Source organism: Mesoplodon bidens, assembly GCF_964165515.1.
Source record: "Mesoplodon bidens genome assembly, chromosome: 9".
Lineage (NCBI taxonomy): Eukaryota > Metazoa > Chordata > Mammalia > Artiodactyla > Ziphiidae > Mesoplodon > Mesoplodon bidens.
In genome coordinates, this window is record NC_138166.1 from 16,598,494 (window position 1) to 16,625,760 (window position 27,267).

Consider the following 27,267-nt stretch of genomic DNA (forward strand, 5'->3'; position numbering starts at 1 on the left):
AGTAGTGGGATTGCTGGGTCATATAGTAGTTCTACTTGTGGTTTTTTAAGGAACCTCCGTACTGTTCTCCATAGTGGCTGTACCAATTCCCATTCCCAGCAGCCGTGGAAGAGTGTTCCCTTTTCTCCACACCCTCTCCAGCATTTATGGTTTCTAGATTTTTTGATGATGGCCATTCTGACTGGTGTGAGATGATATCTCATTGTAGTTTTGATTTGCATTTCTCTAATGATTAATGATGTTGAGCATTCTTTCATGTGTTTGTTGGCTATCTGTATATCTTCTTTGGAGAAATGTCTATTTAGGTCTTCTGCCCATTTTTGGATTGGGTTGTTTTTTTTGTTATTCAGCTGCATGAGCTGCTTGTAAATTTAGGAGATTAATCCTTTGTCACTTGCTTCATTTGCAAATATTTTCTCCCATTCTGAGGGTTGTCTTTTGGTCTTGTTTATGGTTTCCTTTGCTGTGCAAAAGCTTTGAAGTTTCATTAGGTCGCATTTGTTTATTTTTGTTTTTATTTCCATTGCTCTAGGAGGTGGGTCAAAAAGGATCTTGCTGTGATTTATGTCATAGAGAGTTCTGCCTATGTCTTCCTCTAAGAGTTTGATAGTTTCTGGCCTTACATTTAGGTCTTTAATCCAGTTTGAGCTTATTTTTGTGTATGGTGTTAGGGAGTGATCTAATCTCATACTTTTACATGTACCTGTCCAGTTTTCCCAGCACCACTTATTGAAGAGGCTGTCCTTTCTCCACTGTACATTCCTGCCTCCTTTATCAAAGATAATGTGACCATATGTGCGTGGGTTTATCTCTGGGCTTTGTATCCTGTTCCACTGATCTGTATTTCTGTTTTTGTGCCAGTACCGTACTGTCTTGATTACTGTAGCTTTGTAGTATATTCTGAAGCCAGGGAGCCTGATTCCTCCAGCTCCGTTTTTCGTTCTCAAGATTGCTTTGGCTATTCAGGGCCTTTTGTGTTTCCATACAGATTGTGAAATTTTTTTGTTGTAGCTCTGTGAAAAATGCCAGTGGTAGTTTGATAGGGATTGCATTGAATCTGTAGATTGCTTTGGGTAGTAGAGTCATTTTCACAATGTTGATTCTTCCAATCCAAGAACATGATATATCTCTCCAGCTGTTTGTATCATCTTTAATTTCTTTCATCAGTGTCTTATAATTTTCTGCATACTGGTCTTTTGTCTCCTTAGGTAGGTTTATTCTAAGATATTTTATTCTTTGTGTTGCAGTGGTAAATGGGAGTGTTTTCTTGATTTCACTTTCAGATTTTAGGAATGCCAGAGATTTCTGTGCATTAATTTTGTATCCTGCTACTTTACCAAATTCATTGATTAGCTCTAGTAGTTTTCTGGTAGCATCTTTAGGATTCTCTATGTATAGTATCATGTCATCTGCAAACAGTGACAGCTTTACTTCTTTTCCGATTTGGATTCCTTTTATTTCCTTTTCTTCTCTGATTGCTGTGGCTAAAACTTCCAAAACTGTGTTGAATAAGAGTGGTGAGGGGCTTCCCTGGTGGCGCAGTGGTTGGGAGTCCGCCTGCCGATGCAGGGGACATGGGCTCGTGCCCCGGTCCGGGAAGATCCCACATGCCGCGGAGCGGCTGGGCCCGTGAGCCATGGCCGCTGAGCCTGCGTGTCCGGAGCCTGTGCTCCTCAACAGGAGAGGCCACAACAGTGAAAGGCCCGTGTACCGCAAAAAAAAAAAAAAAAAAAAAGAGTGGTGAGAGTGGGCAACCTTGTCTTGTTCCTGATCCTAGTGGAAATGGTTTCAGTTTTTCACCATTGAGGACGATGTTGGCTGTGGGTTTCTCATATATGGCCTTTATTATGTTGAGGAAAGTTCCCTCTGTGCCTACTTTCTGCAGGGTTTTTATCATAAATGGGTGTTGAATTTTGTCGAAAGCTTTCTCTGCATCTATTGAGATGATCTTATGGTTTTTCTCCTTCAATTTGTTAATATGGTGTATCACGTTGATTGATTTGCGTATATTGAAGAATCCTTGTATTCCTGGAATAAACCCCACTTGATCATGGTGTATGATCCTTTTAATGTGCTGTTGGATTCTGTTTACTAGTATTTTGTTGAGGATTTTTGCATCTATGTTCATCAGTGATATTGGCCTGTAGCTTTCTTAGTGACATCCTTATCTGGTTTTGGTATCAAGGTGAAGGTGGCCTCGTAGAAGGAGTTTGGGAGTGTTCCTCCCTCTGCTATATTTTGGAAGAGTTTGAGAAGGATAGGTGTTAGCTCTTCTCTAAATGTTTGATAGAATTCGCCTGTGAAGCCATCTGGTCCTGGGCTTTTGTTTGTTGGAAGATTTTTAATCACAGTTTCAATTTCAGTGCTTCTGATTGGTCTGTTCATGTTTTCTGTTTCTTCCTGATTCAGTCTTGGCAGGTTGTACATTTCTAAGAATTTGTCCATTTCTTCCAGGTTGTCCATTTTATTGGCATAGAGTTGCTTGTAGTAATCTCTCATAATCCTTTGTATTTCTGCAGTGTCAGTTGTTACTTCTCCTTTTTCATTTCTAATTCTATTGATTTGAGTCTTCTCCCTTTTTTTCTTGATGAGTCTGGCTAATGGTTTATCAATTTTGTTTATCTTCTCAAAGAACCAGCTTTTAGTTTGATTGATCTTTGCTATTGTTTCCTTCATTTCTTTTTCATTTATTTCTGATCTGGTTTTTATGATTTCTTCTGCTAACTTTGGGATTTTTTTGTTCTTCTTTCTCAAATTGCTTTAGGTGCAAGGTCAGGTTGTTTATTCGAGATGTTTCCTGTTTCTTAAGGTAGGATTGTATTGCTATAAACTTCCCTCTTACAACTGCTATTGCTGCATCCCATAGGTTTTGCGTCATGTCTCCATTGTCATTTGTTTCTAGGTATTTTTTTATTTCCTCTTTGATTTCTTCAGTGATCACTTCGTTATTAAGTAGTGTATTGTTTAGCCTCCATGTGTTTGTATTTTTTACAGATCTTTTCCCATAATTGATATCTAGTCTCATAGCGTTGTGATCGGAAAAGATACTTGATACAATTTCAATTTTCTTAAATTTACCAAGGCTTGATTTGTGACCCAAGATATGATCTATCCTGTAGAATGTTCCATGAGCACTTGAGAAAAATCTGTATTCTGTTGTTTTTGAATGGAATGTCCTATAAATACCAATTAAGTCCATCTTGTTTAATGTATCATTTAAAGCTTGTGTTTCCTTATTTATTTTCATTTTGGCTGATCTGTCCATTGGTGAAAGTGGGGTGTTAAAGTCCCCTACTATGATTGTGTTACTGTCGATTTCCCCTTTTATGGCTGTTAGTATTTGCCTTATGTATTGAGGTGCTCCTATGTTGGGTGCATAAATATTTACAATTGTTATATCTTCTTCTTGGATCGATCCCTTTATCATTATGTAGTGTCCTTCTTTGTCTCTTCTAATAGTCTTTATTTTAAAGTCTATTTTGTCTGATATGAGAACTGCTACTCCAGCTTTCTTTTGATTTCCATTTGCATGGAATATCTTTTTCCGTCCCCTCACTTTGAGTCTGTATGTGTCTCTAGGTCTGAAGTGGGTCTCTTGTAGACAGCATATATCTGGGTCTTGTTTTTGTATCCATTCAGCCAGTCTGTGTCTTTTGGTGGGAGCATTTAGTCCATTTACATTTAAGGTAATTATCAATATGTATGTTCCTATTCCCATTTTCTTAATTGTTTTGGGTTTGTTATTATAGGTCTTTTCCTTCTCTTGTGTTTCTTGCCTAGAGAAGTTCCTTTAGCATTTGTTGTAAAGCTGGTTTGGTGGTGCTGAACTCTCTCAGCTTTTGCTTGTCTGTAAAGGTTTTAATTTCTCCATCAAATGTGAATGAGATCCTTGCTGGGTAGAGTAATCTTGGTTGTAGGTTTTTCTCCTTCATCACTTGAAATATGTCTTGCCAGTCCCTTCTGGCTTGCAGAGTTTCTGCTGCAAGATCAGCTGTTAACCTTATGGGGATTCCCTTGTGTGTTATTTGTTGTTTTTCCCTTGCTGCTTTTAATATGTTATCTTTGTATTTAATTTTTGACAGTTTGATTAGTATGTGTCTTGGGGTATTTCTCCTTAGATTTATTCTGTATGGGACTCTCTGTGCCTCCTGGACTTGATTAACTATTTCCTTTCCCAATTTAGGGAAGTTTTCAATTATAATCTCTTCAAATATTTTCTCAGTCCCTTTCTTTTTCTTTCTTCTGGAACCCCTATGATTCGAATGTTGGTGCGTTTAATGTTGTCTCAGAGGTCTCTGAGACTGTCCTCAGTTCTTTTCATTCTTTTTTCTTTCTTCTTCTCTGCAGTAGTTATTTCCACTATTTTATCTTCCAGGTCACTTATCCATTCTTCTGCCTCAGTTATTCTGCTATTGATCCCATCTAGAGTATTTTTAATTTCATTTATTGTGTTGTTCATCGTTGATTGTTTCATCTTTAGTTCTTCTAGGTCCTTGTTAAATGTTTCTTGCATTTGTCTATTCTATTTCCAAGATTTTGGATCATCTTTACTATCATTATTCTGAATTCTTTTTCAGGTAGACTGCCTATTTCCTCTTCATTTGTTAGGTCTGGTGGGTTTTTATCTTGCTCCTTCAACTGCTGTGTGTTTTTCTGTCTTCTCATTTTGCTTATCTTACTGTGTTTGGGGTCTCCTTTTTGCAGGCTGCAGGTTCGTAGTTCCCATTGTTTTTGGTGTCTGTCCCCATTGGCTAAAATTGGTTCAGTGGGTTGTGTAGGCTTCCTGGTGGAGGGGCCTGTGTTCTGGTGGATGAGGCTGGATCTTGTCTTTCTGGTGGGCAGGTCCACGTCTGGTGGTGTGTTTTGGGTGTCTGTGGACTTATTATGATTTTAGGCAGCCTCTCTGCAAATGGGTGGCGTTGTGTTCCTGTCTTGCTAATTGTTTGGCATTGGGTGTCCAGCACTGTAGCTTGCTGGTCATTGAGTGAAGCTGGGTGTTGGTGTTGAGATGGAGATCTCTGGGAGATATTCGCTGTTTGATATTACGTGGAGCTGGGAGGTCTCTTGTGGACCAGCGTCCTGAAGTTGGCTCTCCCACCTCAGAGGCACAGCACTGACTCCTGGCTGCAACACCAATAGCCTTTCATCCACACGGCTCAGAATAAAAAGGAGAAAATGTAGAAAGAAGGAGTTAGTAGAAGAAAAGAAAGAAAGAATGAATGAAAGAAAGAAAGAAAAGAAAGGAGGGAGGAGGGAAGGAAGAAAAAAGAAAGAAAGATGATAAAGTACAATAAAGTAAGGTATGATAAAATATAATGAAGTTATTAAAATAAAAAATAATTATTAAGAAAAAAAAACGGATGGGTAGAACCCTGGGACATATGGTGGAAGCAAAGCTATACAGACAAAATGTCACACAGAAGCATACACATACACACTCACAAAAAGAGGGAAAGGGGAAAAAATCATAAATCTTGCTCTCAAAGTCCACCTCAATTTGGGATGATTCGTTGTCTAAAGGAGGGAGGGAGGGAAGGAGGAAAGAAGATAAAGTAAAATAAAATAAAGTAAGATAAAATAAAATAAAGTTATTAAAATAAATAATTAGTAAGAAAATAAATTTAAAAAACGGACAGATAGAACCCTAGGACAAATGGTGGAAGCAAAGCTGTACAGACAGAATCTCACACAGAAGCATACACATACACACTCACAAAAAGAGGAAAAGGGGAAGAAAATCCAATGTTGCTCTCAAGGTCCACCTTCTCAACTTGGGATGATTCGTTGTCTATTCATGTATTCCACAGATGCAGGGTACATCAAGTTGACTGTGGAGCTTTAATCTGCTGCTCCCGAGGCTGCTGGGAGAGATTTCCCTTTCTCTTCTTCGTTCTCACTGCTCCCGGGGTTCAGCTTTGGATTTGGCCCCGCCTCTGCGTGTAGGTTGCCTGAAGGCGTCTGTTCTTCGCTCAGACAGGATGGAGTTAAAGGAGCAGCCGCTTTGGGGGCTCTGGCTCACTCAGGCCGGGGGGAGGGAGGGGCACGGAGTGCGGGGCGAGCCTGTGGCTGCAGAGGCCGGCATGACGTTGCACCAGCCCGAGGCATGTCGTGCGCTCTCCCGGGGAAGCCGTCCCTGGATCCCGGGACCCTGGCAGTGGCGGGCTGCACCGGCTCCCCGGAAGGGGGGCGTGGACAGTGACCTGCGCTCGCACACAGGCCTCTTGGCGGCGGCAGCAGCAGCCCCAGCGTACCACGCCTGTCTCTGGGGTCCGCGCTTTTCGCCGCGGCTCGCGCCCATCTCTGGAGCTCCTTTAAGCAGCGCTCTGAATCCCCTCTCCTCGCGCACCAGGAAACAAAGAGGGAAGAAAAAGTCTTTTGCCTCTTCGGCAGGCCCAGACTTTTTCCCAGACTCCCTCCTGGCTAGCTGTGACGCACTGGCCCCCTTCAGGCTGTGTTCACGCCGCCAACCCCAGTCCTCTCCCTGCGCTCCGACCGAAGCCCAAGCCTCAGCTCCCAGCCCCGCCCGCCCCGGCGGGTGAGCAGACAAGCCTCTCGGGCTGGTGAGTGCCGGTCGGCACCGGTCCTCCGTGCGGGAATCTCTCCGCTTTGCCCTCCGCACCCCTGTTGCTGTGCTCTCCTCCTTGGCTCTGAAGCTCCCGCCCTCGGCCACCCACAGTCTCCGCCCGCAAAGGGGCTCCTAGTGTGTGGAAACCTTTCCTCCTTCACGGCTCCCTCCCACTGGTGCAGGTCCCGTCCCTATCCTATTGTCTCTGTTTATTCTTTTTTTCTTTTGCCCTACCCAGGTACGTGGGGAGTTTCTTGCCTTTTGGGAGGTCTGAGGTCTTCTGCCAGCGTTCAGTAGGTGTTCTGTAGGAGTTGTTCCACGTGTAGATGTATTTCTGATGTATCTTTGGGGAGGAACGTGATCTCTGCGTCTTACTCTTCCTGCCATCTTTCCCGGAAGTCCCTCCCAAAGTGGGATTTAACAGATGTCTTCATGTAAACCAGAGGCCATACTTAGATTCTTTTACAATATTTCATTTGCTAATGACTATTTCTGTTAAACTTTTTGTCAGTATTTCTTCTAATATTAGTTTGATATGTCTTATTCAGTTAATCAAATGCCCAGTTCATTTTTAAGTTGGATCATTCAGGCATGGGTTTTTTTTCATTTTTATTTATTTTATTTATTTATTTTTGGCTGTGTTGGGTCTTCTTTGCGGTGCGCAGGCTTTTCGTTGCAGTGGCTTCTCTTGTTGCAGAGCATGGGCTCTAGGCACGTGGGCTCAGTAGTTGTGGCTCATGGGCTCTAGAGCGCAGGCTCAGTAGTTGTGGCGCACGGGCTTAGTTGCTCCGCGGCATGTGGGATCTTCCCGGACCAGGGCCCGAACCCGTGTCCCCTGCATTGGCAGGCGGATTCTTAACCACTGCGCCACCAAGGAAGCCCCAGGCATGGTTAATTCAATTATGTTTTTCTGGTTCTGCTTCTTAAATCAGCAGAGTTTTCACAGGCAATATCAGATTTATAATATATCAATAAGAGAAACTCAAAATAACAGTATTTATACACCCAATTTATAGCTTGGATGCAGTAGACTCTAAAGCAGGTATAAATTATATAAATCACACTTTTTTAGTAGTTCTGTTAAATTCAGGCTTGAATATTACTTCTTCATCCAATTTTGTAGCTGGTATGTTCAGTAAATAACATGTATTGAATTTTCAAATAGGTAAAAGACATGTTTCAAAATTCAAAAGATTATTGTTATGTGTCTTGCCATAGTTAGCACAGGAATACAGAAGCAAAATGTATATTCTTTATAATTAATAACTTAAATATTTTTCTACTGGTAATCTTATTTTAAAAGCACATTTAGTGGTTCAAAGAAAAATGTTAAAATAGCTATAAATAGTAGTTTATCGGTCTTTTTATCTTCCACCTTTTAGGTTCCGCCCCGTTGCTTATTTCTCAACATTGCTGAAATCAAGTCATAGTGTGGTAGCAGAACCTCTGTGACTAGGGTAAGAAAACTGCTTATACTTAGGCTATACTTAGATTCTTCTTTTAAAATATTTTGATCCATTAAAAAATCAGTGTAGATTTCCATCATTTCCTTGCACCAACTCTTTTCACCACCACCCCTCCTAAAAATGCTGCTTGTTCCTCTTCCTTTCCTAACCCATATCCACTCAAGCCAGGAAGTTGGGTGCTTTGGCTTGAATTGTCCCTTCACCCCTCATATCTAATCTGTCCCCAGCTTTGGTTGATGCTTTTTTCTTAATGTCTCAAATCCATCCCCATCTTCTCCCTAGTCACCACTGCCCTGTAGCCTGCGGCTGCTCTTCCTGCCTTCTGAGTCATAATCTCTCACTTAAAAACTCCTGGTAATTCTCTTTGCTCTAAGGATTAAAAAAAAAAAAAAATCTTAATTGCTGTCATGTAAACGTCTGTTTCTGGCCCTTTTTACTTCTTACACCTTCATCTCTCACCAACACCCCCAGGCTCACCTGGTCTGCTAAAATGCTTTGTCTTTCAAGTCTCAGCTTAGTCATGACTTCCTCCTGAGTTCTAGAAATGTTTTGTTAGTTTTAACTGTGGTGAGGGCTTTACTTTTGTGCTGCTGGTAATATCAATAATTTTGTACTGACTGGGGACTGCATATACGCTGCATATAAAGGTAGGGTCTTCTAAAAAGATGCCTGAATGTTTACATTACCCGAACTTACTATGTGTATTTAGACATCTTCCACGTGCTAAATTATTCGTCTTAAACTTAGTTTTACAAACAAGTCGAGACCCAAAGAGGTAAAGTAATTTGAGCCTTCCCATGATTTTAAGAGTCTGTGCTTTGATGTCTGACAACATGTCTGGCAAGTCATATAAATAAATTTTATTATGCAGACCAGGCAAATTGTTAAGCCATCTTTAAGCAGCTTTCAACTATTGTACCCTTAAAACAGAACATTATTTTCTTTAGCTCAGTCTTTGTTATAATTTTATGTTGTCCTTATTCAGTGAAGTCTCGGTAATTTGAAAATATTAAGTTATTACATTTTAGAAGTAAAACATCGCCTCAGGGACCTTCTGGCTTTGACTGTTGCTCCTTTTGAGCTGATTGCATATCTTGAAATAAAGGAGGCCCTTCTAAGAGTTCAGGGTGTCAGTTACAAGTTATGTTTCACCTGGACTTCCTTCCATTTTCTATTTTTAATAATTAATAACTAAATAGTAAGGTTTTGTTTATAAATATTCAAATTACAGTAGCTTCTTCATCATTTAAAATTTGTCAAAGATTAGGACCCCAAAAGCATTGAAACATAAAGAAAAAATTGATTATTTGCACTTCATCAAAATCAAAAGCTTCTACTCTTCAAAAAACTTGTTAAGAAAATGGACAGATAAGCCACAGACTGGGGGAAAATATTTTCAAGGTATGTCTCTGATAAAGGATTTGATTCCAGAATACCTAAAGAACTCTTAAAACTCACTTTTAAAAACCCGATTTTTAAAAATGGGTAAAAGATTTGAACTCCAAGACACATAGATGGTAAATAACCACACTAAAAGATGCCCAACATGATTAGTCATTAGGAAAATGCAAATTAAAACCACAGCATAATACCACTAGACATCCAATAGACCACTTAGCATGAAAAGACTGGCTGTGACTGTACCAGGATGTGGAGCGACTGGTAATCTCATTCATTGTGGAAATACAGAAAGGTATAGCCAGTTCGAAAAACATTTCAACACACACTTATCATACAGTTTAGCAGTCTCACCCTAGGTATTTATCCAAGAGAAATGAAAACATATATATATATATATATATATATATATATATATATATATATATATATATGTATATATATGTATATATATACAAAGACCGGTACACGACTCTTTATAGCTTCTTTATTTATAAAATTGTAAAAATGGAAACACCCCAAATAAATGTGAATGGATAAACAAATTATGCTACTTCCAGACAACGGAATACTATCAAACAGTGGAAAAAAAAAAAAAAGCACATGCCACTGATACATGTAATTATATGAATATATCTCAAAAGCCTTAGCTAGGTGAAAAGAAACAGGCACAAAGGCTATGTACAATATGATCCATTTATATAACATTCTGGAAAAGGCAAAACAATAGGAACTGAAATCAGATCAGTGGCTGCCATGGGATGGGGTGATGGGAGGAGACTGACTGCAAAGAGGTAAGGGGAAACCTTTGGAGGTGATGGAACTATTCTGTGTCTTGATTGTGGTGGTGTTATATGACTGTATACATTTATCAAAACTCATTAAAAGGGGGATTTTATTGTATATAAATCAACCTGCCTTTAAAGAAAAAGTTAAAGCCAGTTTTCAACATCAGAAATTATCTTCACAAATTTAAGGGTAAAGAAGACTAGGCGATAGATCAGATGACTCCAAAGTCAAGTCCTTTGTCTTTTGACTCAGTGGTCAAAAATTTTTTTATGTGAAGAGATTTTTATATATTAGAAATTAATAGTCTTTCTTATTATCAGAGTTTTGTGCCTTTACCAGTATACAATCTTCTTGTCCCAAGAACAGGATCTACCTTCATTTATCTTCATAAAGTCACCCTTTCTGTTACCTAAATATCATGATTGAATTGTCTTCATGAATATATTACAGTTTGTGTTAATTTTATTCTTAATTATGTATTCTTTGTGAGTCTTGTTGTAAATTGAGTCCTTCCTTCCATTATATATTCTAACTGGTTATTTGAAAAGAAATTTATTTTTATATAATATATTGATTATATAACCATTATCTTTGAAATCTCTTGTTTATAGTAATTTTTCAGTTGATTCCTTTGGCCTAAGTATGAAATCATTATTGGTATAAGCAGTGGACTTTGAATTTTATCAAATATCATTCCAGATCATGTAGAGATAATCTATGATTTTTCTCTTCTATTAATATGAAGAATTACATTGACTTCCTAAAATACAAAGACATTCTTGCATATCTGGTTGAATCCCACCTGGTCACTTTGGTTTATTCTTTTAATGTGCTGGATTCTAACATTTTTTATTTAGAATTTTTGTACCATATTTATATGATAGGTCAGTCAGTCTGTTTTTCCTTTAGTCTCTCTTTGTTAGGAACTTTGCATCAATGTTAAGCTAGCTCTCAAAAAGGAATTTGGAGGCTTTCTCTATGTTGCAAAACATTAAATAGTATTAATAATACCTGTTCTTTAAATGGTTGGAAAAATACGCCAGTGATATTATCTGTATCTGTGCCTAGTAGTCAACTGAAATAGTCTCAAATCCCTTTCAGAATAGAATTGTGTATCTTGCTTTCTTGGTCAGGTATATTCTAACTCTTCTAAAATTGTTCATTTTATACTAAATTCCTTTATTGAGCAGGTATTCTTAATGCAGATAAGGGAGTGTCATTTGTGAGTTGTCCATATGAACTATTTTTCATTTTGAAGGATGAGTCACTACTGTGGCCTCTACCTGCTTGTGCTTAGTAGTGGTTTATAATGCTTTGATAGGAACTGAACTTTAGTGACGATAGCCTTTAATGCGCTATTCAGATTGGAGGGGAGAGGCATGCTCCATTTAATCTCTTTATTAACAAGGAATCTCTCAGTAGGAACTTCTGCCAGCTAATAGTTTTATTAAACTAAAGCCTAATAGTAAGTGTCTTTATTATGAAAGTCTTAAAAAGGTAATAATGAACTTTGGAAATACAAAGATCATTGGGTTTATTGTTTTTAGTGGACAGGGAGTGTTTGAGATCTTACTTGGTAGAGTTTTCCTTATTAAGTATTGGAGAACTAGATTGAGCACTTCTTAGAAATTTTCATAAAATTTAAAATAGAGAGCCTAGAGTTTGGGTTGGAGATTTGTGGTCTGAAGCTCCTTGACCCACTTCCTCCCGTGTGTGGTAGGCTGATTAATGACCCGACGACAAGATATCCATGTCCTCATCCCCATAATCTTTTTTTTTTTTTTTTTTTTTTTGCGGTACGTGGGCCTCTCACTGTTGTGGCCTCTCCCGTTGCGGAGCACAGGCTCTGGACGCGCAGGCTCAGCGGCCATGGCTCACGGGCCCAGCCGCTCCCCGGCAAGGGGGGTCCTCCCAGACCGGGGCACGAATCCATGTCCCCTGCATGTTTGAATGTTACTTCTTATGGCAAAAGGGGCTTTGCAGGTGTGAGGATGATTTTCAGGATTATCCTTGTGGGCCTTAAATGTAATTACAAGTCTCCTCATCACAAGTCTCCTTATAAGAGGGAGGCAGAGAGAGGTTTGACTACGGAAGCAGAGATGGTAGTGATGCAGCCAGGGGCCAAGGAAAGCCAGTCTCTAGAAGTGGGAGAAGTAGGGAACAGATTCCCCTCTGGAGTGTCCAGAAGGAACCCACCCTGCTGACACCTTGATTTTAGCCTCTTAAGATTCATTTTGGACTTCTGACCACAGGATGATAAATTTTGTGTTGTTTTAAGCCCCTATAAATTTATAGTGTTTGTTATAGCGGCAACAGGAAACAATACAGTATGGGTACCTGTTAACTAAACATATGAGAGCAGGGACCTAGGCCTATGGAATTCAACTCCATATCCCCAGTGCCTAGAACTGTGCCTTACATAATAAGGCACAGTATATTTGTTAATGGAGGATAGGAGGGAGAGAGGGAGGAAAAATCAGGTAATTCATAACTTAAATCCACATGGTGAGCATGGTGTAGGTGTCTAGCTTCTGGGTGAAGCAGAGGAAAACAGTAAGGTTGAAAACTTGAAGCCCACCCATAACCAAATAGATTTTATAGTATTGTTCTAGGACATCGCTTTTTAAAAATAGAACTCCCATATGATCCACACTAACTCAAAAAGATATATGTACCCCCATGTCATTGTAGCATTATTTATAGTGGCCAAGACATGGAGACAACCTAAGTGTCCATCAGCATGATAATGGCATATATGTACAATGGAATATTATTCAGCCATTAAAAAATGAAATCTTGCCCTTTGTGACATGGATGGACCTTGAGGGCATTATCGTAAGAGAAATAAGTCAGACAGAGAAAGATAGATACCGTATGATTTCACTTATATGTGGAATCTAAAAAACAAAGGAAAGCAAACCAAGCTTATAGATACAGAGAACAGACTGGTGGTTGCCAGGATGGGGGTGAAGCAGCAGAATGGGTGAAGGGGGTCAGAAGGTGCAGACACACTCCCAGCTATAAAATACGTCAGTCACAGGGACGTCATGTCACCCAAAAGGTGGGGGTAGGGGGAAGGAGGCCATGGTGTAATTAAAAAATATTTGTTTGAACAGCAGAAGATAGAAAATAATCGAGGAACCCTACAAACCAAACAATTTGAAGTTCAAGGATCCCTATCTCATTACTTGAAGGAGGAAAACACAATTGCATACACATACATGGAGAAGTATTTCAATTAAAATTCAGGTTCAGTCCTCCAATTCCTAGTTTGTATAAGGTGCCAGGAAAGTAGTTAATTGTATTTTTACCAAGTGAGCTCAGGAAATAAACAGGGTAATGTTATTTATTTTATGACTAATTTTAATTTTAAAAACAAGTTATATGTCCACATTATACAAAAATCAAACTGGTAGTTAGCAAAAAGCCATTATCCCACTCCTGTCCACCAGTGACTTAGTTTCCATCCTCACAGGCAACCCTGTGTTACCATTTTTTATATCGTTTCCAGTATATAAACAAATAAACCTCTAAATCCCTTTTTTCTCATCTTTTTATGCAGTTCATAACATACAAGTTACATTGCTCTATATCTTACTTTTTCCACTTTAACAATATGTGGTGGCGCAGTGGTTAGGAATCCGTCTGCCAGTGCAGGGGACACGGGTTCGAGCCCTGGTCTGGGAAGACCCCACATGCCACGGAGCAACTAAGCCCATGCGCCACAACTACTGAGCCTGTGCTCTAGAGCCCGTGAGCCACAACTACTGAAGCCTGCGCACCTAGAGCCCGTGCTCCGCAGCAAGAGAAGCCACCGCAATGAGAAGCTCTTGCACCTCAACGAAGAGTAGCCCCTGCTCACCACAAGTAGACAAAGCCCGCATGCAGCAACGAAGACCCAATGCAGCCAATTAATTAATTAATTTGAAAAAAGAGTATGTTTTAGTTCCCTCCATATCAATGGGTAAAAGAGCATCTGTTTTTTTATGGTCGCTAATTAGTCCATGTTTCCAATTTACACTTCCACTGCAGTGAAGGAATGTGCCTGTTTGTCTACCAGGGAGGGACAAGCTTTTTCTGTAGAGGGTGGAAAGAAAACATTTAGACTTGTGGGCCGCGTACATTCTCTGTTTCACATTATTCTTGGTTTTATTTTGTTTTGTTTTGTTTACAACCCTTCAAAAACAAAAAACGGTTCCTAGCCACAGGCCATACAAAAAGCAGGCCAAGGGGGCTATAGTTTGCTGGTCCTTGCAAACATACTGATAACAATCTGATGGGTAAAACAGTTGAGATCCAATCTAATATTATTTGTATTTCTCTTATCAGCAAGGTTGAGCATATTAGAGCCCTTTGTATTTCCTTTTCTGTGACTGTTGGTATTTTTTGCCCATTTTCTTAGAGTTGTTGATTTTATTTATAGTAACTTTTTATATAGGGAAATTACCTCTTCTCTTTGAAATAAATCACAAATATTTTCCTCAGTTTATCTTTTTATTTTGCTTGTAGAAGATTTTGCCATGTAGAAATTGTTTTGAGTAGTAAAATTTATCAAAGTTATTTTATGACTTGAGTTTTAGATAGTACTTTATGCCTTTCCCATTCTAAGATTATAAAACAAAAATTTTGTGGGTTTTTTTTTTCTGGTGCTTTTGTGATTTCATTTTATCATTTAAATCTTTGAACCACTTTCAAAGATTTATATAAATTTATTTTATAAATTTACAATTTGTATTGGTGTGAGGAGAATGGGTCCAACTTAATTTTTTCCCAGATAGCTCACCAGTTGTCCCAGAACCATTTACTGAATTATCCTCTATGCTTCCCTCCCCGACCCTCCATTTGAAATGCCACATTTATTACACACTAAACTATAGTGTGTATTTGGATCTATTTCTGTATATCCTGTTCCACTGATCTATCTAGACAGGCGTGCTTTTGAATTCCAACTCCTCACTAAACTGCTGTGTGAATCATATTTCATGGAGGAAATAATAGATGCAGTTAAATAAAGAAACAGCCAGATCTGTCTGCAGCCTGCGCCTGTACCTTGTTCTTTGCTTTACAAAGAAAGAGCTGTCCCTCCTCCTGTGTGCCCTGGGTCTCTACTTCCCTGGTCTACTCCTAGAGGCACCTTCTCTTCTTCATCATTAATTTCTGCCTCTTTTAGATGATTATCATATAAACGTCCCTTAAGAATAATTAAAAAGCGACCCAAACAAAAAACCGTGTCCATCTATGACCCCATTTTTCCGTTCGTCTTCTGAGTCAAGTCCATTTCTACACCTTCTGTTTTCTCCTCAACCCACCCCATTCAGGCTATGGTTCCTACCTCGTTGGTGAGGTGACTTCCCAAGGTCACTGGCAGCCTCCATCTGCCAAACCTCGTCATGGACTATGGGATGGACTCCTTTGCTTTCAGCTCTTGCACCTCTGCCATTCATTCTGCACACACTGGCCATGGCAATCTTTCTAAAAACATAAATGAAATTATGTCACAGTCCTGCTTACACACTCTCCAGAGGCTTCCCATTACAATGATAATAAAACTCGAAAACCTTTACACGGCCTTCAAGGCTTTTTCTGATTTGGCCTCTCCTGCTTCTCAACCTCACCTCCTGTTAATGCTCCCTGATACTCGTAGGCTCCGTCCACTCTGGCCCCTAGAACGTGGCAAACCGTCTCCCATCTTAGGCCTCTGCACTTGCTCTTCCCTGTGTCTAGAACGTTCTTCCCTCAGAGCTGGCTGGTTCCTTTATAAAGTTCAGGTCGCAGCTCAAATGCTGCCTCTTCAAAGGAGTCGCCCTTGACCATCTGGTTGAAGTAGCCCCTCCCCCCTTTTTTCCCAGTGCCCCTTAGTTTCTTCATTGCACTTAGCACTGATGGAATTTTCTTATTTACATGTATGTGGTCTTAAGTTCCAACATCTAGACTAGGAATCGGGACCTAAGTTATGGGAAGCCAAGTTTTTGCAATGGGGCAGAGGGTGTCTCCTTGGCGGGGGCTTCTTTTCCTGGATAGCCTCTTGAAAGTATGGGATGAGCAGCTAACAGTTACTGAAGAAAGGCTGCACTTTGGAAAAACGTCTCTGGGAATCTCTGCCTTTTCTAAGTCACAGACTATATTGTAAATTGTTCTGGAAGGGAAAGTGTTTTAACCCAGTTGGTGTAACTGCTAAATGTTTTGCTTTAAAAACGCACACACTGAACTCTTAGAGTATTAATTGATATGTTAACACCCTGAGCTCCTGTGGTATTAACTGTTTTAAAAATATAACAGTAGTTGCATAGCCGTGAAGTGATTACAGCTGCCAACAAGTAAGGGTCATAATGGTGAGAAAGAAGTCATTTCCTGCCTTACTTAGGGACGCCAGCAACAGCATGCTCCATAAACGCGTAGACGAGGTATCTTTTCGACTTTTAGTTACTTATCTGAAGTACAATATTACTTTTCGCTGTTTCTCAGCAGTGGTAATCATCAGAATCCAATGATCATCTCCTTGGTATCCAGGAAAAAGAGGGGCTCAATCCTTGTTTATTGAATTAAATTGAACATCTAGCCTCCAAATGTGGATTCTTTACCATATGCTGCACAGTTTAAGCTGCCTCTACTGCAATGTTCGATATAATGTAAGAATAACAGGATCAAAAGTCACATATATGGTGTGATCTCAGTTATGCTCCGTGCAGATTGAAGCTGTCTCAAACAAAATATAATGTATTCGTGTTGTTAAATGGATAGCAAGATTATGGGATTTTTTTTTTCTTACGACTTTTCTGTATTGGGCAAATAGGCTTATGGGCATGACTTCTGGGGAGGCCTGAGCAGTGCCCAGCTCTTGGGTGCCCTGCACAGCCAGTGTGTGGTGCACAAGCCCACAGCAGACTGTCCTTGCCTAATAAGCTTGTGATGGAGCCTCTAGTAGCAATAGCTGCCTTACACCAGTACACTCTAAAGCACTCCCAAGGTTAAGTCAGACTCGAACATTTATTTGTTCATTCCACACACACATACTGAATGGCTGATTTTTGCCAAGGCGTATTAGTTACATTAAGCATGAAGTAAACCAATAGACATGGCGCCTGTACTCAAGTTGCTTCTGGTATATTAGGAAGAAGACCTGTATTAAACAACTAACACTCTCAGGCAATTCCGACTTGTGATAATGGTTATGAAAGAAAAGTATCCCGTACTGTGTGAGCACAGGGCAGGGGAGAGCCTAATTTAGGTTGAGTGTTTCAGGTAAGGCTGAAACCCCAACACTGAGAGGAGTTAGCCAAATTAAGAACATGCCAAATGGAGGAAACTGCATGGTAAAGGCCAAGAGGCAGAGAAGAGCGTATGAAAAATCAAAGGAGCCCAGTGTGGGCTGATGCGGCAGGCTGGGAGAGATGGCCTGAGATACAGAAGTAGGCAGGGCGGGGGTGTTCTGTAAGTTGCAGCTTGAGAAAGGTGTGCAGTGACTGAGACAGGTCAGAGATGCTGAGAAGGAAGGTGCAGCCCCCTTGAGCCTCGAAAAACAAGTCTCCTCTCCTGGGCCTCCACACAGACGCAGTGTTTGCTGTGACCTCCCGCCTCTTTTTCTAAGGCCTGGTACCATGGCCAAAGGTAACCGGGTGCCATTAGCACGCATCACCCCTACGAACTCTGGGGGAACCTGGTCTTTCCACGCTGAGCATATAAATGTAGTGAACGAAAGTGAGGGCACACTAGATTCAGGCGTTTACGTTAGATTAGCCGCCCACCCCAAAATATACAGATGCTCCAGTACTGCGATACTTGGGAGGTGGGGTATACGGTATTCGGTTCTGTTTATATTTCTACCAGCAAGTAGTCGGGATGGGTTTTTCCTTCCTTCCTGCCTTCCTTCCTTTCCTTCTTTCTTTCCTTCCTTTTCTTCTTCCCTCCCTCCTCTCTTCTCGTCTCTTCTCTTCTCGTCTCTTCTCTCCTCTCTCCCCCCCTTTCTTTCTTTCTTTCATCAGTTGTTTCTTACTGAAATTAGAAGAAACATCTCTTTAATTATTGCCAATAGAGGTTAATATGAAAACAAAGTGATCGTTCAGCCTGCTTTGCAATCTGTGTGACCATATTTTAATACAACTAATACTCCATTATTGTCAGCGTGTGGTTGCACTGGGAAATTTTCACTTTCGGTCAGCAAGCTCATTACTGAAAACTACTGTAAGAGAAATGCCCTTGAGTCATATACTTGTCTTAGTGCCACGGTGTTCTCTGATAAGTGGCTCTTCCCCCAAATAAGCATACTTCATTTGCCATCTGTTTAAAATCACTGCAGAATGAAAACTAATGCCTTGACGCCTAAGGACATCATCTCTCTTTCCTACACTGGAATTCTGCAGAAGAATGTATTGAGCATTACTTGTTCTTTCATTCTTTTCAGATTCTTCTTAATCCTTTGGTGAAAACTCTGGGACACAACATGGCTGCAAATAAGCCAAAGGGTCAGAATTCTTTGGCCTTACACAAAGTCATCATGGTGGGCAGTGGTGGTGTGGGCAAGTCTGCTCTGACCCTGCAGTTCATGTATGATGAGGTAAGTGCTGATGTTATCGTGGATATCAAAGTTTGGGCTTTCAGAGAATATTTCTCTAGCTTAGTTTTGGTGCTGTTTTGGATGGATTCCTTGAATTCTTGAAAGCTACTGATCATTTTTTTTCTGTTCAGAGTCAACATTTGTATACAACTTGATTTAACAAGTCACGAACTCAAGGTCCTTAAAATCCTTATGCTTTTAAAAAACAAAACAGGGACTTCCCTGGTGGCGCAGTGGTTAAGAATCTGCCCGCCAGTGCAGGGGACGCAGGTTTGAGCCCTGGTCCAGGAAGATCCCACATGCCGCGGAGCAACTGGGCCCGCGTGCCACAACTACTGAGCCTGCGCTCTAGAGCCCGCGAGCCACAACTACTGACCCATGTGCCACAAGTACTGAAGCCCACGCACCCAGAGCCCGTGCTCTGCAACAAGAAAAGCCACCGCAGTGAGAAGCCCGTGCATCACAATGAAGAGTAGCCCTCACTCACCACAACTAGAGAAAGTCCGCGTGCAGCAGCGAAGACCCAATGCAGCCAAAATTTAATTAATTTTTTTGAAAAAACCTGGAAACAGTACCTATTTTTGAGCAATCTAACTGGCTTTTTTATTTTTAGTGTTTTAATGGTGAGTCCCACCTTGAATTAATAGAACTGGTGGATATGGTACCTAATTGAAACTTGACGTTGATATACATAAGTTGTCCTTTAATAACTTTGGTGAAAAAGTCAGTTATTGTGTACTGGCATGGCACCACACTCAGCACTAAGCAGGAAAAGGCTTTGTCCCTAAAGTAAAATTACTAGACAGGTTACAGATTTCTGTGCATGTATTTGTATCAGACTTTATTGTCCCAGAGGTAAGGTCTCAGCTTATATACAGCAATACATTCTTTCCCTAGAGGACTATTAATAAGGCTAAATGATTTAAGAGTTGGTAATCAAATTTAAGCATTGATCCTCAATTCTTCTTCCTCCCAAATAGAAGCAAAGATTTATGGTTACTCTTTCTTAATCCTCAAAAAAATCCTGTGTGGTAGGCAGTGGTTTCCCCATCTTACAAATGAGGAAACAGAACCTCAGAGAGGTTTCCCAACCTGCCCAAGAAGAGTGATCTCTGATGAGTAACTAAGTATTAAACCTAGTCTTCTACGAAAAAAATCCTGCAGACTTTTACCACCTAAGGTCTCTTTCCATTGCCTGCTCATCAGCATTCCTTTCACACACACAGAACTCTTAAATCCATCAGTTGTGTTGCTTATGATAAACAATTTAGAGAGGGGGAAATTGAAATGGTACTTTAAATGAAATTGCTAATTTATCTGTTCAGTTCTGTTTTTCATGCTATTCACCTTAATAGCTGCTTTTCTTTAAACTAATCCTTAGATCAGTCCCCTTCTTGACAATAGGTCAAAAGTAAGAATGTTCATGTCTGACATTTGAGGAATGGTTACGCTTTCATTTAATATTTATAAATATTTAATATTCATAATATTATCAGATATGCTATCTGAATTTCTATTTCTATTAATATTCATAAATATTTATAAATATTTAATATTTGTAAAATGTTAGCATGTAATTGCCATAGAATGTTCTATAGCTTTTACAGTTACAAATACACTGTGCTTGATTTTTTAATAATTATTTGTTGAGTGTCTTCCATGTACCAGGCATATTCCAGGCTTTGGAGATATAGTGATGAGTAGACTAATCAAGGTCCCTGCCCCCAGGGGTTAAATTCTAATAGGGGGATTTAGACATTGAGCATATAAATAAGAAAATATCAGATAATGAAAACATTTATAGGAACTAATAAAAAACCCACTGAAGTATGTGTGTATACATACCCATATGCCAACAATGATACACTGATCAAAAATATCGAGGTGAGATTTAGGGGGTAAAAGATAGAAGTACAACTGTAAAGTTGTTTAATTGTACTATTTTAAGAAATTGGAAGTTTGGGGAGAAATTTCAAAGTTCAAGATTTGGCACTTTACAGGGTAGTATAAGCCACTTTCTTGACACGGTTCATTTTGGAGAAAGAAAAGATTTAACTGTGCTTTCAATGCTTACCTAAATATTAACTTACTTTCAAGTTATTTCTACAATTCTGACATGAAAATTTATACTTAGAGTCAGAAAGGGTTCTTAAACATTTGATAAAATATCTGTGTAGTAGTTTTTGCAGGTGTAGTGTTCTAAGTAAGAAAAAAGGCACGGTTTTCGAGCTGTCAGCGGCCTAGACCCGTTCAGTCCCCACTTTTTGGAAAAGAGGAAGCCACTGAATTGCCTGAAATGGAAATTTAAATGAATGTAGTGTTTACCATTGGGGAAAACTGAATGACGGCTACATGTGACCTCTCAGCACTATTTTGGCAACTTCATGTGGATCTATGTTTCACAGTAAGAAGCTCTGAAAAGGAAGGATAATCCTCAAGGGGATGTGCTTTTCACCTCTTGCAGTTCGTAGAGGACTACGAGCCTACCAAGGCCGACAGCTACCGGAAGAAGGTGGTGCTGGACGGGGAGGAAGTGCAGATCGACATCTTGGACACAGCCGGGCAGGAGGACTATGCCGCCATCAGGGACAACTACTTCCGGAGTGGCGAGGGCTTTCTCTGTGTCTTCTCCATTACGGAAATGGAGTCCTTCGCGGCCACAGCCGACTTCAGGTATGTCAGTCGTGCCGTTACACCGCGGGACAGCTTGCTCCCCAGAAACGAACAGATGCCTAGAGGCTCTTACCCGATCGCCTTTCCCTCGGCATCTAGTCGTGTTTATTCCCTCTCTGACATCAGTGTGACGCTGTCCGCTGCGTGCTTGTGCTCACATCCTCGGCGTGCCCTGCGTAATCTCACGGCCAGCTCTGCTAGTGCCAGCTGCACTGGAGCCTGAGTTCGTGGCAGCATCTGCACCCAGACTCTCCTCACGCGCTTCTGAAGTAGTTCCCTGTGAAGTACAGTACCGCTGCTCCCATACGAGTAGACGCTTGCATTGCGTAATGGATCTCTGGCCCAGATTGTAACGCTCTGTGTTAGTCACTGGTGTCTCAGCACCTGTGTCATGCCCAGGAGGCACATTGCCATCCACCTCACTGATAGCACGGACTGAACTTTTAGTAGAAATAATACCACCATAGACTGGCACACTAGATTTTGTTATACAGTATTTTTTTTACATCTTATTTACTTTTTGTGTCATCAAAATCTGTCCTCCATTTGGCTTTGGGCAGGGGGGTCGGGGGGCTGGTAAAGGGGAGAGGGGTTCTCTCCATACTTGAGAGAAATATAGCATAAATAAGTTCTTGAGTCATCTCGTAAAGATGGCATGCTTAGGGCTTCCCTGGTGGCGCAGTGGTTGAGAATCCGCCTGCCAATGCAGGGGACACGGGTTCGTGCCCCGGTCTGGGAGGATCCCACATGCTGTGGAGCAGCTGGGCCCTTGAGCCATGGCTGCTGAGCCTGCGCGTCCGGAGCCTGTGCTCCGCAACGGGAGAGGCCACAACAGTGAGAGGCCCGCGTACCGCTAAAAAAAAAAAAAAAAGACGGCATGCTTAATCACAAGCATTCTTTACTTATATATTTTTATTTCTGCGTTGTCTGCTTTGGCGTGGGGCACACCAAGGCAGCATGTGATATATCCTCTGTTCTCAAGATTCATGCAGCTGAGTTGCATAAGTCATGAAACCAAGTGCAAGTTAGTGACAAAGTAGGAGATGTGGCCAGTGATGGTTACAGAGGATCCAGGAGAGGAGAGGAGCTGGGAGGCCTTCAAGAGACAGATAACCCTGAAGGATAAGAAGGATTTCCACAGATGAGGAAAGAGGTCATTGCTGGTGGTTGAGCAAGAAACTGAAGCAAGGGTTACACAAAGCATTCCTTTTTATGTATACGTGAAACTCTCAAGAACTTAAAAGATTCTAAAAGCACCTCCTTTGCAAAAAAAAAGTATGTCATTGAGAAACTTAAAAATATAAATTTATTTGTAACATTAAGTTTGTTGGCTTCTATAAGGAAGGAGTTTTGTATGTGATAAAGTGCAAAGGGAGTTTTGTAATCCTGGGAGACGTGTTGAAAGTTACGTAAATGTCAGTGATTATTCATTCATTCAAAAAATATTTTGAGTGCTTATTATGTAGCAGGTTCTGTACTAAGTAATGGAATACATTTTGTCACCATAGTCACCAAAGCCAAAGTGGTATCTCAAGGGAGTGAGGTATTTTTATGCCAAGAGAAAGAATCTTGGGCTGTTGCTGTTACAGAAAATAAGTGAACCATTCATTACTCGTCTGTTGTACCTCCAGTGTGTTACCCCTACCATAAATAAAAAGTGTTCCTATTAACTGACCAGCAATAGGAAAGCCATTTTTGAGATCGTCTAAATGGTTACAGTAGGCCCTCCCCATGGTCTGACCTACAAAGTATAGCACAATGTCAGCTCCTCTCTTTTAAATTTTTTTTATTGAAGTATAGTTGATTTACAGTGTTAATTTCTACTGTACAGTGAAGTGATTCAGTTATACATATATATACATTATTTTTTCATATTCTTTTCCATTATGGTTTATTGAGTATAGATCTCTGTGCTATTCAGTGGGACCTTGTTGTTTATCTGTTTTATATATAAAAGCTTACATCTGCCAATCCCAACCCCCTCCCCCTTGGCAACCACAAGTCTGTTCTCTATGTCTGTGGGTCTGTTTCTTAGATAAGTTCATTTGTGTCATATTTTAGATTCCACATATAAGCGATATCATATGGTATTTATCTTTCTGTTTCTGACTTAGTATGATAATCTCTGGTTGCATCCATGTTGCTGCAAATGGCATTATTTCATTCTTTTTTATGGCTGAGTAGTATTCTGTTGTGTGTATATATATCTATATATGTCTCTATATATACCACATCTTCATCCATTCATCTGTCGATGCACACTTAGGTTGCTTCCGTGTCTTGGCTATTGTGAATAGTGCTGCTGTGAACGTAGGAGTGCATGTAACTTTTTGAATTAGAGTTTTGTCCAGATACATGCCCAGGAGTGGGATTGCTGGATCATAGGGTAGTTCTCTTTTTAGTTTTCTAAGGAGCCTCCATACTGTTCTCCACAGTGGCTGCACCAACTTACACTCCCACCAACAGTGGGAGTGTAAGTTGATGCCTTCTCCAGCGTTTGTTATAGACTTTTTTTTTTTTTTTTTTTTTTTGCAGTACGTGGGCCTCTCACTGTTGTGGCCTCTCCCGTTGCGGAGCACAGGCTCCGGATGCGCAGGCTCAGCGGCCACAGCTCATGGGCCCAGCCGCTCCGCGGCATGTGGGATCTTCCCGGACCGGGGCACGAACCCGTGTCCCCTGCATCGGCAGGCGGACTCTCAACCACTGCGCCACCAGCGAAGCCCTAGACTTTTTTTAATGATGGCCATTCTAAGCAGTGAGAGGTGGTACCTCATTGCAGTTTTGATTTGCATTTCTGCGATTGTCAGCTCCTCCCTTTAGCCTTCCTGGGCCTCCTGTCACCCAGGCAGGATCCGTTGTTTCCTCATGTGTGTGTGCGCGGTATGCTTACCACAGCTGCAACAGCACACTCGCCCCACTCTTACATGAGATTGATTTATATGTGTTTTTCCTGATATGGTAAAAACTCTTCTTATCCATTTCAGTGTCCCTAGTACCCCTATTTGGCACAGTTGCTGGCATATAACTTGTAGTGCTTAGTAAGTGTTTGATAGAAATATTAGAAAGCTCTGTTAACGTTTTTTCATTCTCACTTTCCTTCTGATAAGAATGAAGTTGGACCAGTTTGTAAAGGTGCTTTCCTCTTCTAAAATTCTGTAGCAGCCTCTCAAACTCTATTTAAAGGGAGCATCACTTTAAGCAAAAATGCCAATAATGATTACAATCGTCACATCAGAAACCACTGATCACCATAACAAATATAATAATAAAGGAAAAGTTTGAAATGTTGCGAGAATTGCCAGAATGTGACATAAAGTGAGCAAATGCTGTTGGAAAAATAGCGCTGATAGACTTGCTTGATGCAGGGTGACTACAAACCTTTAGTCTGTTAAAAAAAAAAAAAAAAAAAGTAGTATCTACAAAGCACAGTAAAGCAGATTACAGTAAACAAGGTATACTTGTATCAACAGTGGTTTACACATTGTGATAAATGTACCATGTTAATGTTAACAGTAGGGGAAACTGGATGTGGGGTATATGGGAACTCTCTGTCCTATCTTCACAACTTCTCTGTAAATCTGAAATCATTCTAATATAAAAAGTTTATTTTAAAAAAAGCATTTCGGAGGAAGTTGCATTTATATTCACTTCGTACGTCTACTGCCATATTTATACTTTTCTTTGGTGTATTTTTCCGAATGAAGTGGATGTGGAGCTCAACTCATTGATGGTAGAAAAAGGAAGAAGTGCTGCTTGTTTCCTACTGTGTAATAAGTGAGCTAATTGTTATTATATAGAAACATAAATAACTGCTAATTGCATGTTTTGTTATTTTAACATGTAGAGATAACATTAATATTTCTTGCTCATTTTCTCTTATCCAGGGAGCAGATTTTAAGAGTAAAAGAAGATGAGAATGTTCCATTTCTGCTTGTTGGAAACAAATCAGATTTGGAAGATAAAAGGCAGGTTTCTGTAGAAGAGGCAAAAACCAGAGCTGATCAGTGGAATGTTAACTACGTGGAAACATCTGCTAAGACGCGCGCTAATGTTGACAAGGTAAGAGATGGCTCTACTGCTACGTCATGTTAAAAACAGGTTGATGTGCTTTAACTTGGCTCTGTTAGTCTAGAGATTCTGTGAGACTTTCAAATTGAGGTTTAATACGTGTTGATTTTTTATCGGCCCTGAATGCTCAAGTACAATGTGTTAGGAATTTCTTACTTCACTTTGTCCTTACAGGTTCCCGAGAGGTGTTAAAACATGAGACACTGCAGCTAGATGTACCTTTTTTTTTTTTAAAGCACTGATAGATTCCTGACCTGAATCCCTGCCTTTTTTTTTTTTTTTTTCCTCCTTATCCTGATTGGCTGGAGAATCTAGAAGGAACTATGTAAGTCCTCTGAGCTGACACCTGCCCAGACTCACTTACATTCTCCCAGACCCAGGGGAGAGGATTTTGAAATCTCTGTCACCACAGCTGCTTCCCCTACCCTCAGCCTCTGTTCTCCCCCTCCTGTGCCCTCTCCCCTCATCTTCACACTGTGTTCAGATTGGCCCTTCCTGGAGACCAGGTGAAGAACACCCTTACCTCGTTTCTAGAAGCCTTCCCAGGTTCCTTTCATCCTGCTGCGGGACGCCATCATCAGTATTTAGGAAGCCTGCCGGTTGCGCTGGGGCAGCACAGGTTCTGAGAGCCCTCCAGGCGGGGCCTTTTCAGCCCCCAAGTATCTAGGCTGTACTGAGTGCCTCTCAAAAATTAACGCGCAGGAGGATTGCCTATAGAGCCTGATAAACACAGATTCCTGGGTCTTCCCCAGAGATTTTGATTCGCTTGGTCTGGGGTGGGACCTGAGAATTTGCCTGTCTAGCGAGCTCCCGGATGTGCAAACGGGCGGTGCTGCGGCACACTTGGAGTAACTGCCCTAGGTGGCCGCAGGTGCTTGTGAGCTCGTCTGCTGTGCCTGTAGATTTGCAGCCCTGGTCCAGAAATCATGATGTTAAAAATTTAGAGATTGTTTCTGCCTGTTTACTGTAGGTTTTAAGACAGTGTTATTACTGTCTTAAACTGATTAATTTTTTTTTTTAGTCACACGGTCAGATTCCTGTAAGTCCAAGATATCTGTACAAATTGCTGTAAGATTTCTACTGAGTAGACCAGTTTCCTCTAAAGTTATGGCAAATGTTTTTTAAAGTACTGATGAAATACAGTTTAAGGTTCAGCATGTTTGGGGTTTTGAAAGGCACCAATGAAGATTGTCATAGCATATGTATACTTTGTTTGATGTCTTGAGCAGGTTATAGAACAAACCTTCGTGATCTAAGGGGAGTGGGGAGCAATAACTGTCCAAGCTCTGAGGCTTGAAGCAGTCCTGTAGTGTCACCTGCTGGCATCAGAGGCCCTGGGAAAATACGGTAGTGTGCATTATTAGAGATATCACTAGACAGTAAGAAAAAGACCAACAACCCAATGGGAAAATGGTCGAAAAACAGATAGCCCTGTCACAGAAAAGAAATGCAAATCACGTTTAAACTTGCAAAGAGGCTTATGAGTCTTACTTATAAAAAGGGAAGTGCAATTTTAAAATATAATGACATATTTTTTTTACCTGTCAATTGGAAAAGGGCAAGAAGGTTGATAATAATACTGTTGACAGGAGTATGGGAAAAAAAGGAACTCTCATATGTTCACGGAGGGCAGTTTGGCAATTATCTATCAAAGTTATGACCCCAACAATTCAAGTTCTAAAAATTTATTATACAGATAAAATTATACATCCATGCACAAGTGTATGTTCAGCAGTAGTCATTGAAGCATTATT

At 40.5% G+C, this 27,267-nt stretch overlaps 1 protein-coding gene across 2 annotated transcripts in view; it reads left to right on the plus strand.

The window, feature by feature from the left end:
• RALA (RAS like proto-oncogene A) overlaps positions 1-27,267 on the plus strand; it is an 84,841-nt gene that overhangs the window by 45,505 nt on the left and 12,069 nt on the right. Inside the window, exons 2-5 of one of the 2 annotated variants that reach the window (XM_081244437.1) lie at positions 7,948-8,022; positions 18,620-18,772; positions 21,237-21,445; positions 25,330-25,504. In XM_081244437.1, coding sequence (XP_081100563.1) covers positions 18,659-18,772; positions 21,237-21,445; positions 25,330-25,504 — 498 coding nt within the window. In that variant the 5' untranslated portion in view covers positions 7,948-8,022; positions 18,620-18,658. The remainder of the gene's footprint in view (positions 1-7,947; positions 8,023-18,619; positions 18,773-21,236; positions 21,446-25,329; positions 25,505-27,267) is intronic. The other variant, XM_081244438.1, reaches the window with a different exon arrangement.